Genomic DNA, 13,614 nt, shown 5'->3' on the forward strand with positions numbered 1-13,614 from the left:
TGTAGCATTTTGTGGGGGGGTACCAGGGATTGAACTCGGGTCCTTGCGCTTGCAAGGCAGGCCACCGAACCGCTGAGCTAAATCCCCAGCCCCTTTAGCAGACTTTTTTAAGTTGAGTATTCCAAGATACACATTAGACCTGTATGTTGCCTATAGTAACCATTAGTCTTGTGTGACTTAAACACCTGAAATATGACATGTTCAACTAGAAGTGTGCTGTAAGGGTAAAGTACCCACCAGATTTTGAAGATATGATATGTAAAAAGGACATAACATTATTAATAATGTCTTTTATTAAATATTAATATTTTGGTTATATTGGATTAAATAACTTGTTAAAATTCATTTTACTTTTTAATATGGGTACTAGGAAATTTTCAATTATATATGTGGCTTGTATCATATTTTTATTGAATGGACAAAACTTTGCTTCCTTCTTTCACCACTCCCTCTCTTATCCTTACCTAGTTATATATTTTTCTAATTTAATACTGCAGGGTGCTGTGGGTGCTGTGCTGCTTTTGAAATGGAGTAGTAAGTCCCAATTTGGGGTTTCCAGACTCTTACCAATATTTAAACAAAAGGCTACTAGGCATTTATATTTGTCTATAAAGAACTGCCTATGGTATCTGAAAAGTCACAATCCAATTGTAATTTCATCAAATTTGTACAAGATACTGATGTCCTTCTGCTGAACCATGATCATGGTTGGCTGTAAGGTAACCCTGAGATGAGAAGTAATGGATGGATCTGATAGATGTACCAGAGTCACATCTGAGTCTCTTGATTGAGTGCAGCTACATCTACAATGATCATAAAGTCAAAAGTGAAGGTCTGGAGTGGCTAATTGGACTTACAAGGATGCATAATGGGTTCCCTCAATAGATGATCAAGAATTGGCACTGCCAGGCATGGTGCTGAACACCTGTAATCCCAGCTACTTGATAGGCCAAGGCAGGAGCATCATGATTTCAAGGCCAGCCTGGGCACCTCAGACCCTGTCCCAAAACAAAAAGGTCTACGAATGTAGCTCAGCGGTAGAGCACCCCCGGCTTCAATCTGGGGAAAATGAGTGCACACAGGCATTCATGCACACACACATCCCAGGCATAACTGATAGAAAATATTGACAGATTTGGAATAAATACGTGGTGTGTCTGGTACACAAATATTTAGAAATTAAATTAAGGGTGGAAAGAGTGCTTTGTTAGCAGAATTGAGGATCCCAGTAGTGGCAACATGTGCTATCAGGTAAGTTCTTCTTTCAGGTTTTTGAGTATTTGTCTTCTTTTTTATTTTACATGTTTTTGCTTTTACTCAGACTGGTATTTATTTTTCAAGCCTCACAGAGTCCACTTTTCCTTGACTTTTCCAGAGAGACGAGTTTCTCAGTATCCTAAGAACATTTCTCAAAGTTGGAAATTTATAAGTAGTTTTACATTGGATTCATGTAATTTATATGTGTAATTCATGTTAGGTCAGGAACCATGTTTGCTCACTGTTTATATCCTCAGACCTTAAACTAGTGTTTTATTTATAATTATTAATATTTCCAGTGCTGAAGATTGACCCCAGAACTTCATGCATGTTCAATAAGTACTCTGCCAACCAAATTACATTCCTAACTTTGACCAGTGCTTTTTTTATTTTTAAAATAAATTTTGTTTTATTCTTTCGCTTTGCCCCCCTCAAACCTCCTCCCCTCCCTGTATACAAAAGCTTTGTTTCCATTTTTTCCTTCTATTTTCACCTTTTTTCTTGTCCCTTTCTTACTCTCTTCCTCCTCCCTTATTCCGTTTCCCATTTTAACACTTTGTTCCCATTTCCTAATATCCATTATACATTTCAGTCTTAATTTCTACTTTCGGTTTTTCACACCAGAGAAACAATGCAGTATTTAAACATGTAGTTTAAACATGTAGATTTATTTCAGAACTTATCCATTTAGAAATGTCTGAAGTTCATCCTTTATGGCAGAGTAGTATTCCATTATTAAAAAAGAACCACATCATCTTTATCCACTCGACAGTTGATGGGCATTTGGGCTGTTTCCATGATTTAGCTATTACAGACTGTGCTGCTGTAAATATGAGTGTGCATATATTGCTGTGGTATGCTTTTAATTCTTTCGGGCAGATACCAAGAAAAGGTATAGCTGGGTCAAATGGAACCTCTAGTTTTAGTTCTTTGAGAAATCTCCACACTGATATCCACAGTGGTTGCACCAGTCTATGCTCCCACTAACAGTGGAGAAGGGTTCCTTTTTCCCACAGCCCCTCCAGCATTTGTTATTGGTTGATTCTTGATAGCAGCCATTCTTTCTGGAGTGAGGTAGAATCTCAGTGCTGTTTTAATTTGCATTTCATGAATGACCAGTGATGTTGAACACTTTTTTTTTTAAATATTTATTTGCTGTTTCTTCATTTGAGAAGTGTTTTTATTTCAGGTGCCCATTTTTGCATTGTGACCAGTGTTTTATTAGAAAATGCTCCATCATCATTTATTTGGTTTGATTCATTCATTAGATGTCAGTATCTATAACCTGATACTAAAGGTTTACATTGGGAACATGGAATTGGACTGAAACATTAATTGAGTATTATTGCTGCCACCCTCAGGGCAATAGTTTGACCTTGATTGACCTTCCTGGGCATGAGAGCTTGAGGCTGCAGTTCTTAGAGCGTTTTAAGTCTTCAGCTAGGTAAGTGTGAAGGAAACGAAATGTGCTTGAAATCTATACATACTGTGTTGAGGAAACACATAATGGGGGATTCTGGAATCAGCATGATGTTTTGGAGTAGAAGGAACATGGATGGACCTTGGAGTCAGCCATTTCTGGGTTGCAAGCCTATCTTTGCTAGAACTGTATGAGATAATGCTTAAGGAATGTTTTTCAGAGTTTTTAGGAAGTGTTGCTTATTATCATTGTTATAAATTTCACATTTTACTCTGGAAATGAATTTAATGATATATGCTTATTAAAATCTGAGAAAAGAATCTTAAAGCTTTTGTAGATCCTAGAAGCAATTAAACTCAAACAGTATATTTAAGTCTTTTCTTAAATTACCTAAAATAGATATGAGAAAGACCGAACAGTATTTTCATATTTTAGTATCTGCTGTCGTGTTATTGACTCTTAAATTCTTTCCTAAAATTCCTATGTACAGTTTCAGATGCTTTCTTCAACTTGAGTAAAAACTGAGGAAGGAAATTTGTATACCACATCAGTTATTTGAAGACATACTGTAACATCTCTGAATTTGGAAGGCATCTTCAGTTGATAATGTGATAGTTTAATTGGCAGTTTTCTCTCTCTCTCTTGGTGGTGCCTAAAATAGTAGTTATTTTTAATTGATGGCATCTGAGATTTGATGGAATGAGCTAATTGGTTCTTTCCTTTTTGATGAACATGTGTAGATTTAGGCTTTTACTTTTATATTGCTTCCTTGCTCATAAAATGGTGGCGATGAGCAATTTGTCACAGATAAGAATATGACTTTTAATTCTCAAACAATTGAGACAAATGTAGAACTGGTAAATTTTGCCATACATGGATTAATTTCCGATTAAAGTTTTTTTCTTTTTCTGTTGTCAATTCTAAGTATTTCACAATTTGCATTATAATTACTCTGACTGAAGTAATTTGGGGGAATTAGCACATTGAAAATATGAAGAAAAGGGCCAGACATTTAGCTCAGTGGTTCCATCTCCTGCCTTACAGTGCATGGACCAGAGTTCAATCCCTGGTACCAAAAAAGAAAAGAAAATATGACGATAAGCTAAGTTCAAAGGCATTTTAATCACAATAAATGCATACTGAAAAGACATGTCCTATATTGATATGTGACTTTTCTTTTTATTCCTACCTTCTGATTTAATCGTTTCCTTAATCTTTGTAGTCTACCTTTACTGCTTTGAAAGAATATTATTTCCATACTTTTTGTGGTTCTCGTCCGCTCCTCTTTTTAAAAACACTGCACCCCAGTATAAAATAAATATATTTCCTTTTCCTGAACCTTAAAACCCTCTTTGATCTTCACATTTGTTTATGCTCCTTTTTAATTCCCAACAATTGCTATTTTTTTCCTCTTAATTGATTGCTTAGACTTATCAGCATATTTATGATTTCTTTGCTCTCTTTTTCAAAATTCTTCCATTTTACTCTTCCCTTTTAGATTATTTTTTTCTTAGTATATCTTTTAGAAATATTTCCAGAGAGGGTGATAAGTAGTCAATTTTCTTATCCTTTTTTTCACTTGAAACTATCTTTACTGTATTTGATCCTTATTTTTGATGGACAGTTCAGCCCAGTATAAAGTCCTACATGGCAGTTGTGTTCGTGGTCACATGGAAGGCAGACTTCTGCATCTGCTGTTGCAGAGGAACATGTTGTTTCCAGTCTGATTGTCATTTCACTGTAGGTAATCTGTCTGGTTCTACCTTCTGTCCAGGTGAGGACTCAGCTTTGTGAATTGTGTTTGGAATTCAAGTGTGCTGTCCCTAGACCTAGATTCACATCTTTCTTCAATTCTGGGAAATTCTCACCATTGTCTCTTCAGATAGTGCTGTTTCTGAGGAGTTAATGCTGTTTCCTCATTCTATTTCTAAATCTTAGAAATCTGTTAACATTATTGAAACTTATTATCTCTGTCCTTCTTTTCTCTACCGTTTTCCAGATTTTGTCAGCTGAGAATAACCTCTGCTTAAGATTTCCACTGAGTTATTAATTTACTATATTCTTCTAGTTGCCTTCTATGATTTGTCTTTCTTCCATGTAGGCACCAACAGTCTTCATAAGATAAAAGCATAAACAGGCCAGTGTGTCATACATTGCTGGCTGATTTGGTTTCCCCCATCTTCCCATCTCCCATGTACTCACTGTCTTGATTTCTCCTATGTGTGCTTCACTTGTTTGGACTCAAACATAGCACTTTCAAGAGAGTCTGCCCCAATTTTTTTATCTAGATAAAATTCAACTGTTACATCCTTCTTTAAGTTTTCTTTGACTTGGTTTCATTTAAATGGCTTTCCTCTTTATTCTTGTTATCATGTAAGGCATCGTTCTCTCTTGGCAGTTATCATACAATTTTATATGATTTCTATGTCTTTAAGGGCAGATATCATTTATTAATGTCTTTTCATCCTCAGTTGTTGATTCATGGTAGCACTCAAAAGTTCTTTGTTAAAGGAAGCTTTGTGTTGTGTGATTACGTGTATACAAACCTGAGTTTGTGTCTGTAGTATATAATTCATAAGGATTGAATTTTAAGGGATTAGGATAGTTGTTCAAGATAATGATTCACTGTGACATGTGCACATGCCTGTTTTTTTGTTTTTCTCTCTCTCCAGGGCTTTTGTGTTTGTTGTGGACAGTGCATCATTCCAGCGAGAGGTGAAAGATGTGGCTGAGTTTCTGTATCAAGTCCTCATAGACAGCGTGGGTCTGAAGAATGCACCATCATTCTTAATAGCCTGCAATAAGCAAGGTGCCATCATAACTGAGTTCTTTTTGGGGGTTGCTATTAAGAATTAGTTCATTTACTTCCATTTGTCATTATTGAGGATGGACACAGTTGTGATGAACTGTAATTTGAAGGATTTTAAATCTGAACATCTATTTCTGTTCCTTTTCACTAGTCTAGTCTAAGGATTGACAACAGAGTGCTTTTTATTTATTTATTTTTTTGAGTTTATAAATTATTTTACTTTCCCAAATTAAGTTTGCCAGAGTGGACAGTATGTCCTATCACACACACAATTTTGGAGTAAAAGGGTGGAGTCTCTCCTTTTGAACAGGTTTACTATTCAGCAAATTTTAACCTAATAACCACTGAGAAGTTTCAAGTCATATCCAATTAAACTGGGTTTCAGTTCTGTTACCAATAATTTAAACAGACTAGTCTCTTCAGGTCTCTTTCACAACTACATTTCTGATTCCATGCAGAGCCACCATTTCTCAGAAGCGATCAGAAAATAATTACACCTAATCAGGGATGCACCTACTAGTATCATTACCAAACTTCTCTATTTCTCTTATTTAGTATAAGGAAGGGAATTAATGTTGATTTGGCCTGGGCTTTTTTCCATACTAGCCTTATTTCTTACCAGTGGTTTACTTGATCATATCATCTTAGTTACCAGCTGGAAGCCTGCTGGGGTTACTTTTAAAGGACACATGGGGTATTGTCTATTGGAGTGAAAGTTCTTGTTACAGTCACAGTGTTGGTAAGGTTTCTTTTTATTAAACTTACTGGATATATATATATATATTAGAATTGAAAGGTGTGTAAGATGTGGAAAACTTCAGTTTAAGGATATCAGCATAAGTTTATAAACATTATTTTAGAAAAACCCATATGTGCAAATAAAAACAATATAGAAGGAAATAGTAATAAAAGATCATTTTGAAAAGGAATGAAAAAGAACTTACTGGCTCAAATAGGAATTTTCTGTGTAAAAAGTCTTGGGAGAAGACTCAATTTGGTTTAAATTAAGACAGCATTTTTATGTCTTTATAGATATTACAATGGCAAAATCAGCAAAGTTAATTCAGCAACAGCTTGAGAAAGAACTGTAAGTATTAATGGAGACCCATTCAATAAATACGTTTTAACACTTAGACCTTAAGCAGCATAATTATATTTCTTTTGTTTGGTTATATATGACTCAATTGTCATGAATTAATTTATCAGTGAATCATTAGCTGAAAACCAATGTGAAATATACTTATTAAATAATTAAAATAATGGAATTATAAAAAGCATTAAGTATTATAGATAATTTTAAAATTTCATGTGAAACTTTATGGAAACCATTGGCTCAATTTATTTTACCACTTATTTATAGTTGAAAGGTTTCAGAAATTAAGTTGAAAACTATGAATAAAACTGTGCATCACTCTGTAATGCATGTGAGTGTGTAAAGATGCATATAAAAATAATACCTGAGGGTCAGAAAAAAAGAGTTTTAAAGCCATTAGAAATTATTGACAGAAAAAGAAAAGAATACTTGGGAAGAATGTAACAATCTATAATACTCTTTCCTAGCTTCTTGTGTTATTTTAAAGCTATTTGATAGTATTAATTATCCTGCTTTACTTTTTAAAAAATTGTAAATTGAGCTGTAAGCTTTTAAATTTTAAGGGATTCCACATGTCTGTTTTGCTGTTTTGTAACTAGACAAAAGCTTGCTTAGAAGAAATCATCAGCATCGTAGTAAAGCAAATTATCTTTTCTTACTGCTTTTGTATAAGGACTTTTTTTTCCCTAAAGAAAAAGACATGATGAAGAAGATACTATATACATTCAGCTTTTCCAGTATTTTCCCTTGAGTTACTCCTGTATTCCTTGAACAAACACCTAATGGTGCAACTAGTATGTGCCGGACCCTGTTCTCAGAGGAACTGACGATCCTGTGATCAGGGACTAGTCTGGTAGGATCTAGTTGACTCCAGGCAGGAGCAAACTCCTGCCAAGGGCCTGCAGGCTGAGTAGTTTGATATTTTAAGACAGGTTAAGAAAAAAAAAAAAAAAAAAAAAGGAAAGAAAAATAAGAGACCATGTGGCCCAGAAAGCCCAAGATTCTGTATTTCTGGTTCTTTACAGAACAGTTCCAATGGCTCCTATTCCTTCTGAAATTGCATGTCTGTTACCTGCTCCTAATGCTCCCTCTTGAGATAATACATATTGCTTGCCATTAGGCTAACAACATGGAAATGCTTTATTTTGTAAGAAAGCCAGTTGGCAGCATGTATTCTCTGCTCCTTGGTAACAGAAAGGGTCAACAAAGTGTTGTTGATGCACTTTTAGTAAGGCCAGCAGGGGGCAGTAAGACAACATAAATTGGGAAAGTTGCTGAGGTTGAAGAGGTTGGAGAAGAGTAACTTCCAAATTAGATGATTCTAAAGTTTGTGAATTTATAAGTTCTATATCCAAATGGACTAAAGATAAAAATAAATACACTGTTACCCACATTTTCAGAATTTTTTTTTGTTACCAGGGATTGAACTCGGGTCCTTGCGCTTGCGCTTGCAAGGCAGGCCACCGAACTGCTGAGCTAAATCCCCAGCCCTTTAGAATTTTTTTTTTTTTTAATAACAGCAATATATTAAAATGGCATCACTCAGGAGAGCCTAGTAGAAGGTAGCCCTGGGATAAAAGGTGTGACCTGGGTCCACTGGCTGATAAGGTTGGACCCACATCTGGTTATATACATGGTTATTCAGCAGCCTTAATTGCCTAACTGACAGGTTTATGATTAAGTCTTCATGTTAAAATATTAGAAACTAATATGATTTAATTGCTGGATAAAAAGTTTTGCTTCCTGGCTTGTTTCCTTTTTGTCCCATAGCAACACCTTACGAGTTACCCGCTCTGCTGCTCCCAGCACACTGGACAGTTCCAGTACTGCCCCTGCTCATCTTGGAAAGAAAGGCAAAGAATTTGAGTTCTCACAGTTGCCCCTCAAAGTGGAGTTCCTTGAGTGCAGTGCCAAGGGTGGAAGAGGAGATGCTGGTTCTGCTGACATCCAGGACTTAGAGAAATGGCTGGCTAAAATTGCCTGAGGGGCAACTCTGGAGCACAAGCTATGAGTGAGTGTGTGTGACTGTGTGACTGGCAGTGTTGAAAGAAGAGCTGTGGTAGTCGGGAGTTGATAAAAGGTACAAAATGTGCTTAGGAACATTTCCTTGTACTGGAAACAAATTACTGTTCACACCAGCTTGGAAGTTTCTTTGTTTTAGTTCCTTTCTCTGCTGTTGCTCCCTTTCAAACAAACCACTTTTATTTAACTCTCATATTAAGTGTTGGTATTAAGTGTCCCTTTAGCATGTGTTTGATTTAAGGTCAAAGTCTTTGTGACATAACAAGCAAACTCTACATAGAAGATTCTGTCAGGACATGGTTATTTTCTGAAGTTTTCTCATCCTTGATTCTGTGCTTTGTTCTCTTTCCTGGAAACAAACCATCTATTTAGGAAGCCAGCTGATTTCCAGTTGTCCCTGGGCAGTACACTGTCTAGTCCTTAGTTCTCAGATTTTTAGGTAGAGTTAGTTTTCCCATGTGTGAACACAGCAAGGTAGAGTTGACATTGGTTTCTTAATCCACTCACTGACTTGTCCACACGCCAGTCTTTGCACTCACATTTAAAAGCTTGGCAGGAACCCTTGGTGTTTTTCCCAGGTGATAGAATTAAAAATGCTAAATCCTCAAATGCCTCTTCTGTGTCCTGGTGGTTTGCTGGGGTTGTGGGAGCTCTAGACACCTTTTAATTCTGTGGATGGCCTAGGGCTCCTGGCTCCATTTGCTATCTGATCAGTTCCTCTTTTGTAGCCTTCACTAGAATGCTGTGTATCGAGAAATCTGAAAAGGTTTTTTTGTAGATTTTGGGGGTGGGTATTCATGCTTTTAAAGTTGCCTTTTCAAAGTGATGTCCTTTCCGTCTTAAATATTTGGCTTTTTTTGTTGCTTTTGTAAGTGGTTAATACTTTTCTTGATAAATAAAATGGGCTTTCTAGCTCTGAGCATTTGATAGACTAATACAGTGAACACAGGTGTTGGGATTCAGGCCTAACTATAAGTACTTGAGCCTAAAGATTGCAGTGTGCACTGGAGCAGACTCTCCTGTCCCATCTCGTGCACTCTGGTGAGCCCAGTAAAGCCGGGGGATGGGTGTGGGAGGGGAAGAGCCAGCCACGGAACCTCAGCATGCAAGGGTGCAGGTGTTCTGGGAGCACACAGCAGTGCACCTAGCCTGCCCTGAGGGATCAGGGCCAGTCAGAATACCAGCACAGGCTAGGGATGTCTGAGTGAGCCCAAGTGTCAGTCAGCTGTCACAGGTCCCTTCCGTGTGCCATGTGGGCTCTGAGAATACCATCACACATCCTGGTGCAGGTGCTTCAGGCTGCACACCCCAAAGCTATCAACTGCTGCAGGTACAGGATGATAAATGCACCTTGAGATGGAGAAGTCAACAGGCGCAGTTCTCATATGAAGCCACATTGCTGCTAGTGTTACTGTTGTCTTCTGGACTCATTTCTTGCTCTTCTCCTCACTAAGGGGTAACTTAAGGGAGTAGGTGAGAACAATCAGAAATCAGGAAGGAATGTGAATGACCTGTTCACATGACAGCAGGTACTCATGGGACTAAAAACCAATGGCTCGATGCTTCTGTGGAGAGGCTTGCGTTCTTAGTTTCTTTGTATTTTCTGGTGAATGTTACTTACTTTCCTAGAGAAGCAGTACATGAAAAAAGTGAGGAATAGGAGCAAGATTGAGGCTATATTCAAAGCCTGCAGATCGTCTTCAAAAGCAAAGTTATGTCTATAACTGGATCTCAAATGTCAGCAGGTAGCTGGATGTGGTCCACCACACCTTAGTGTAAACTCCCACCATGGACTCCCTGGCCTACTGGGCACTGTGAGCCTCATGCTGCCCTCATCATTGCCCTTGTGCTGTTGTGCCGGCCCTGCAGCCCAAGCAGGCTGCCATGTCTGTTCCTGTAGCCTCTGATCAGTGCCTCCTGGGTGCCAGTATTCTTTTAGGTCCTGACGTGTGCCAGGCACTCACTTGGCTGTGTTCATTTGACTTAAATATTGGTAAAATTTGAGTTTAGTATATTGACCTCCACTTTTGTACAGTAAGGAGGAAAATCATCCTGAGCATACCCAGATGCCATACTGTACTTTTGTTTTGTTTGTGTGTGTGTGTGTGTTTTTTTTTTGGTGTTTTGAGACAAGATCTTGGTGTGTAGTCCGGACTGGCCTTGCACTCACTATAGCCCAGGCTGGCCTGGCACTTGTAATCCTCCTGCCTGCCTCACCCTCACAAGTGCTGGAAATTACGGGTCTACACCAGCACGCCCAACTCATACTGTGCACTTTTAGCAGAGTACTCTCCACAAGTGTCATGTTTATATATGTATGTGGGGAACTCCAGATATTTAGCCTACCAAGGGCCAGGGCCACTGGGCAGCTGTGTCAGCACCACGGCAGTGAAAGCATTCACTTCCTTGGCAGTGTGAAGAAATGTTCTGGGCACTGTAATTATGTAGAAGTTCTGCTTTTCTTCTATTCTGGCCTTCTGGCCCATGAAGCCTCTACTCTGACACTCAACCCTCTCCCCTTGATGTTCCTCTGCCTGCTCTACTTCAGACTTTGTAAGTCAGGCTTAGTGGGCAAGGAAATTATTTCCTCTCCTTTCTAATTGAAATAGCCTCTAAGGAGCAGATTGGAGGGGGTTCTAGAACCTCTTTGACCTAAAGAGTAAGATGTCCAGCATCCTCAGGGCAGGGTGATTGTGTCTTTGGAATAGGCCCCAGAACTAGAGTAGTTATCAGGGTACCTTCTAGTCTGAGACCTGGGGCCACAGGGATGTTCCTTCACTGGTGGGAAAGGCTGGAAATGGCTGTGTGGCTGGCTGGTGTCATCTGAAAGGTGATCGGGATTCCTCTTAAGTTCTTGCCTATCGAAATCAGAAGGACAAGCCATCCAGCTGCAACTTTCATAACTCCCAGCTATGGCAAGTGAGGAGCAGTGATGGCAAATACGAGTCCTGGTTCTACCTAGAGACTTCCTTTCTGGGAATAAGTGGATGTGATCTCACGAATGTGTCCTGCCTTACCCCTTCAGAGCTGGTGGAGAAGCAGGTGAGCAGAGAAGATACAAAGCGCTCTGAGTAGGGGACATACCACCCAGCCATCTCAGGTTCTCTGTGGAGCATGTACTTGAAACATTTTTGAGTCCCCTTCCCCTTAGGACTGTGCCACTTAGAAGCATCAGACAAGACAGGCTTTGTGTTGAGAATTAGGACAGTTTATTGTTTGACCAACATGCTGAGTCTTTTCCACATTTTACACAGTTTAATGTAAAGTCAATATGGCCAACTGTGCCTTCTGAGCCTGTAAGAGACAAACAGCATCCTCTGTTCTCACGACCAATAATTTTGGGTGAGGGGAAAGTGAGGGGAGAAGGTGACTCACACCATGAGATGTGGGTTGGCCTTCAGTGCTGAGGAGGCCTCCTACTTGAAGGGACATCCGAACCCCCGCTGCCAGGTACTCCTAATAACCCATACCCTGCTGGGAATGCCAACCAGATGAGTCTCAAGCCTGGAAATTTGTACACTGACATTACAATAACTAATTTCAAACAAATTCAAAGGGTGTCCTGATCTGTGTGGGTGTCTAAGACAACCAAAGTAGACTTGGGGACTGGCTCTTCATAGTGGAAGATCGCAAAGTAGACCTGTCTTCTAGCTCACTCCACATGCTAGGAAGAACCTCCTGTCCTAGTGACAGAATAGAGGGACTCATAAACACAGACAGCAGTCCTTTCCACACAAGTATGCAGTCCCATCTGTACACGGGTCAGCAACGGACAAAGAATGCCACCACCCTGCTTCTGAGCACTCCTGACTTGCTGGGTGAGTTTAAGCAAGTTGCTATCTTGGTTCTCCCACCTGTGCGACAGAAGAGTTACGGCCCTCTATTTCACACTTGTGTCAAGCTGACAATGCCTCACATTCTCTGGGGAGAGGTAGTCTGGAAAGTAGCGAGCACACCACCCTGAGTGGCTCCTGCACACAGACACAGATCTGTCTGGGCGCCCGTTACATTGCTCTAACTTGCTCCACAGGTTTGGCCTCCTGGTCTCTCCTGACGCCCTCACTCGCTTTCCATCTTGTGAAGGAATGAGGCTGCTTTATCTGCAAGACACCAACGCCAGCAATGCCATCCCTTTATTGTTACAACTGACACTGAAGGACTCCTGGCACTGGCTAGCCACTGGGTGGCAGTGACTGCATCCCAGGTGTGTGCACCTCCTGCTTCTACCCTTAGTGCTCACCTCTGTTCCCAACATACTTGAACTTCATCTGCCCACTGCTTCCCTCCAGAACACTGCAGAATGTTTAAGGATGGTGACAGGAAGAGGATGGCAACAGTATCAGGAGCAAGGCCTGTGAGCAAGGGAAAACTAGTCACCAGGCAGGCTAATCTTGGACCACACAGCTGCAGCTATAGCATGCTGGACACTGATGTCCACCTTCATTTTGGCACATGTGTGCCTTTGTAAATATGCTATCTGCCTTTCCAACCTCCACCTGTTCTAATGTGGAACAGGAGCTTCCCTGACAGCTTTTCTTTGAGACCCCTAAAGAAAAGAGGTCCTAAAGAAGAGGATCCTGCTTATCTGCCAGGTCAGGTCTAGTCTTTGGGGAGAGGGAATGAATAACTAAATTGAGATCATGTCCTGAAAGAAATCCACTCTGTTGCCTACTAAGTCATGCGGACTCAGGAAAGTGGCACAACTCTTTTGGGGAGGTGGAGGCAACTTCATGACATCTTCAAGAGGAGCTGACTTTTATTATTAAACTTTAACTCTAAATCAGGACCCTACCTACAAGCAAGTGGGCAGTGACCGTGCCTGTTCAGGATGGGAATCAAGAAGCCAACACGCTTTTGTGAAAGAGGTTTGTCTGGATGCCTTAAGAGACCCCATGAAGGGAGGGGTGGTAATCAGACCAAGAAGAGGAGGGCCAGGGCACCATGGGATATGAGGACAAAAGCAGGCAGTACTCTCACCCACTGAGGCTACAGGGATTGGGAGAAATTGTTCTT

At 39.8% G+C, this 13,614-nt stretch overlaps 1 protein-coding gene across 1 annotated transcript in view; it reads left to right on the plus strand.

Annotated features, from left to right (window-relative positions):
• The window catches only part of LOC104863162 (serotransferrin), a 49,571-nt gene extending 40,697 nt beyond the window's left edge, over positions 1–8,874 (plus strand). The window contains exons 21-24 of the mRNA XM_010625485.3: positions 2,619–2,701; positions 5,350–5,486; positions 6,519–6,573; positions 8,350–8,874. Of these exons, the coding sequence (XP_010623787.1) occupies positions 2,619–2,701; positions 5,350–5,486; positions 6,519–6,573; positions 8,350–8,563 (489 nt within the window). The 3' untranslated portion in view covers positions 8,564–8,874. The remainder of the gene's footprint in view (positions 1–2,618; positions 2,702–5,349; positions 5,487–6,518; positions 6,574–8,349) is intronic.
• Positions 8,875–13,614: the final 4,740 nt, after the last annotated feature.

This window comes from Fukomys damarensis, unplaced genomic scaffold, assembly GCF_012274545.1.
Source record: "Fukomys damarensis isolate Sample0158 unplaced genomic scaffold, DMR_v1.0_HiC HiC_scaffold_37, whole genome shotgun sequence".
Classification (NCBI taxonomy): Eukaryota; Metazoa; Chordata; class Mammalia; order Rodentia; family Bathyergidae; genus Fukomys; species Fukomys damarensis.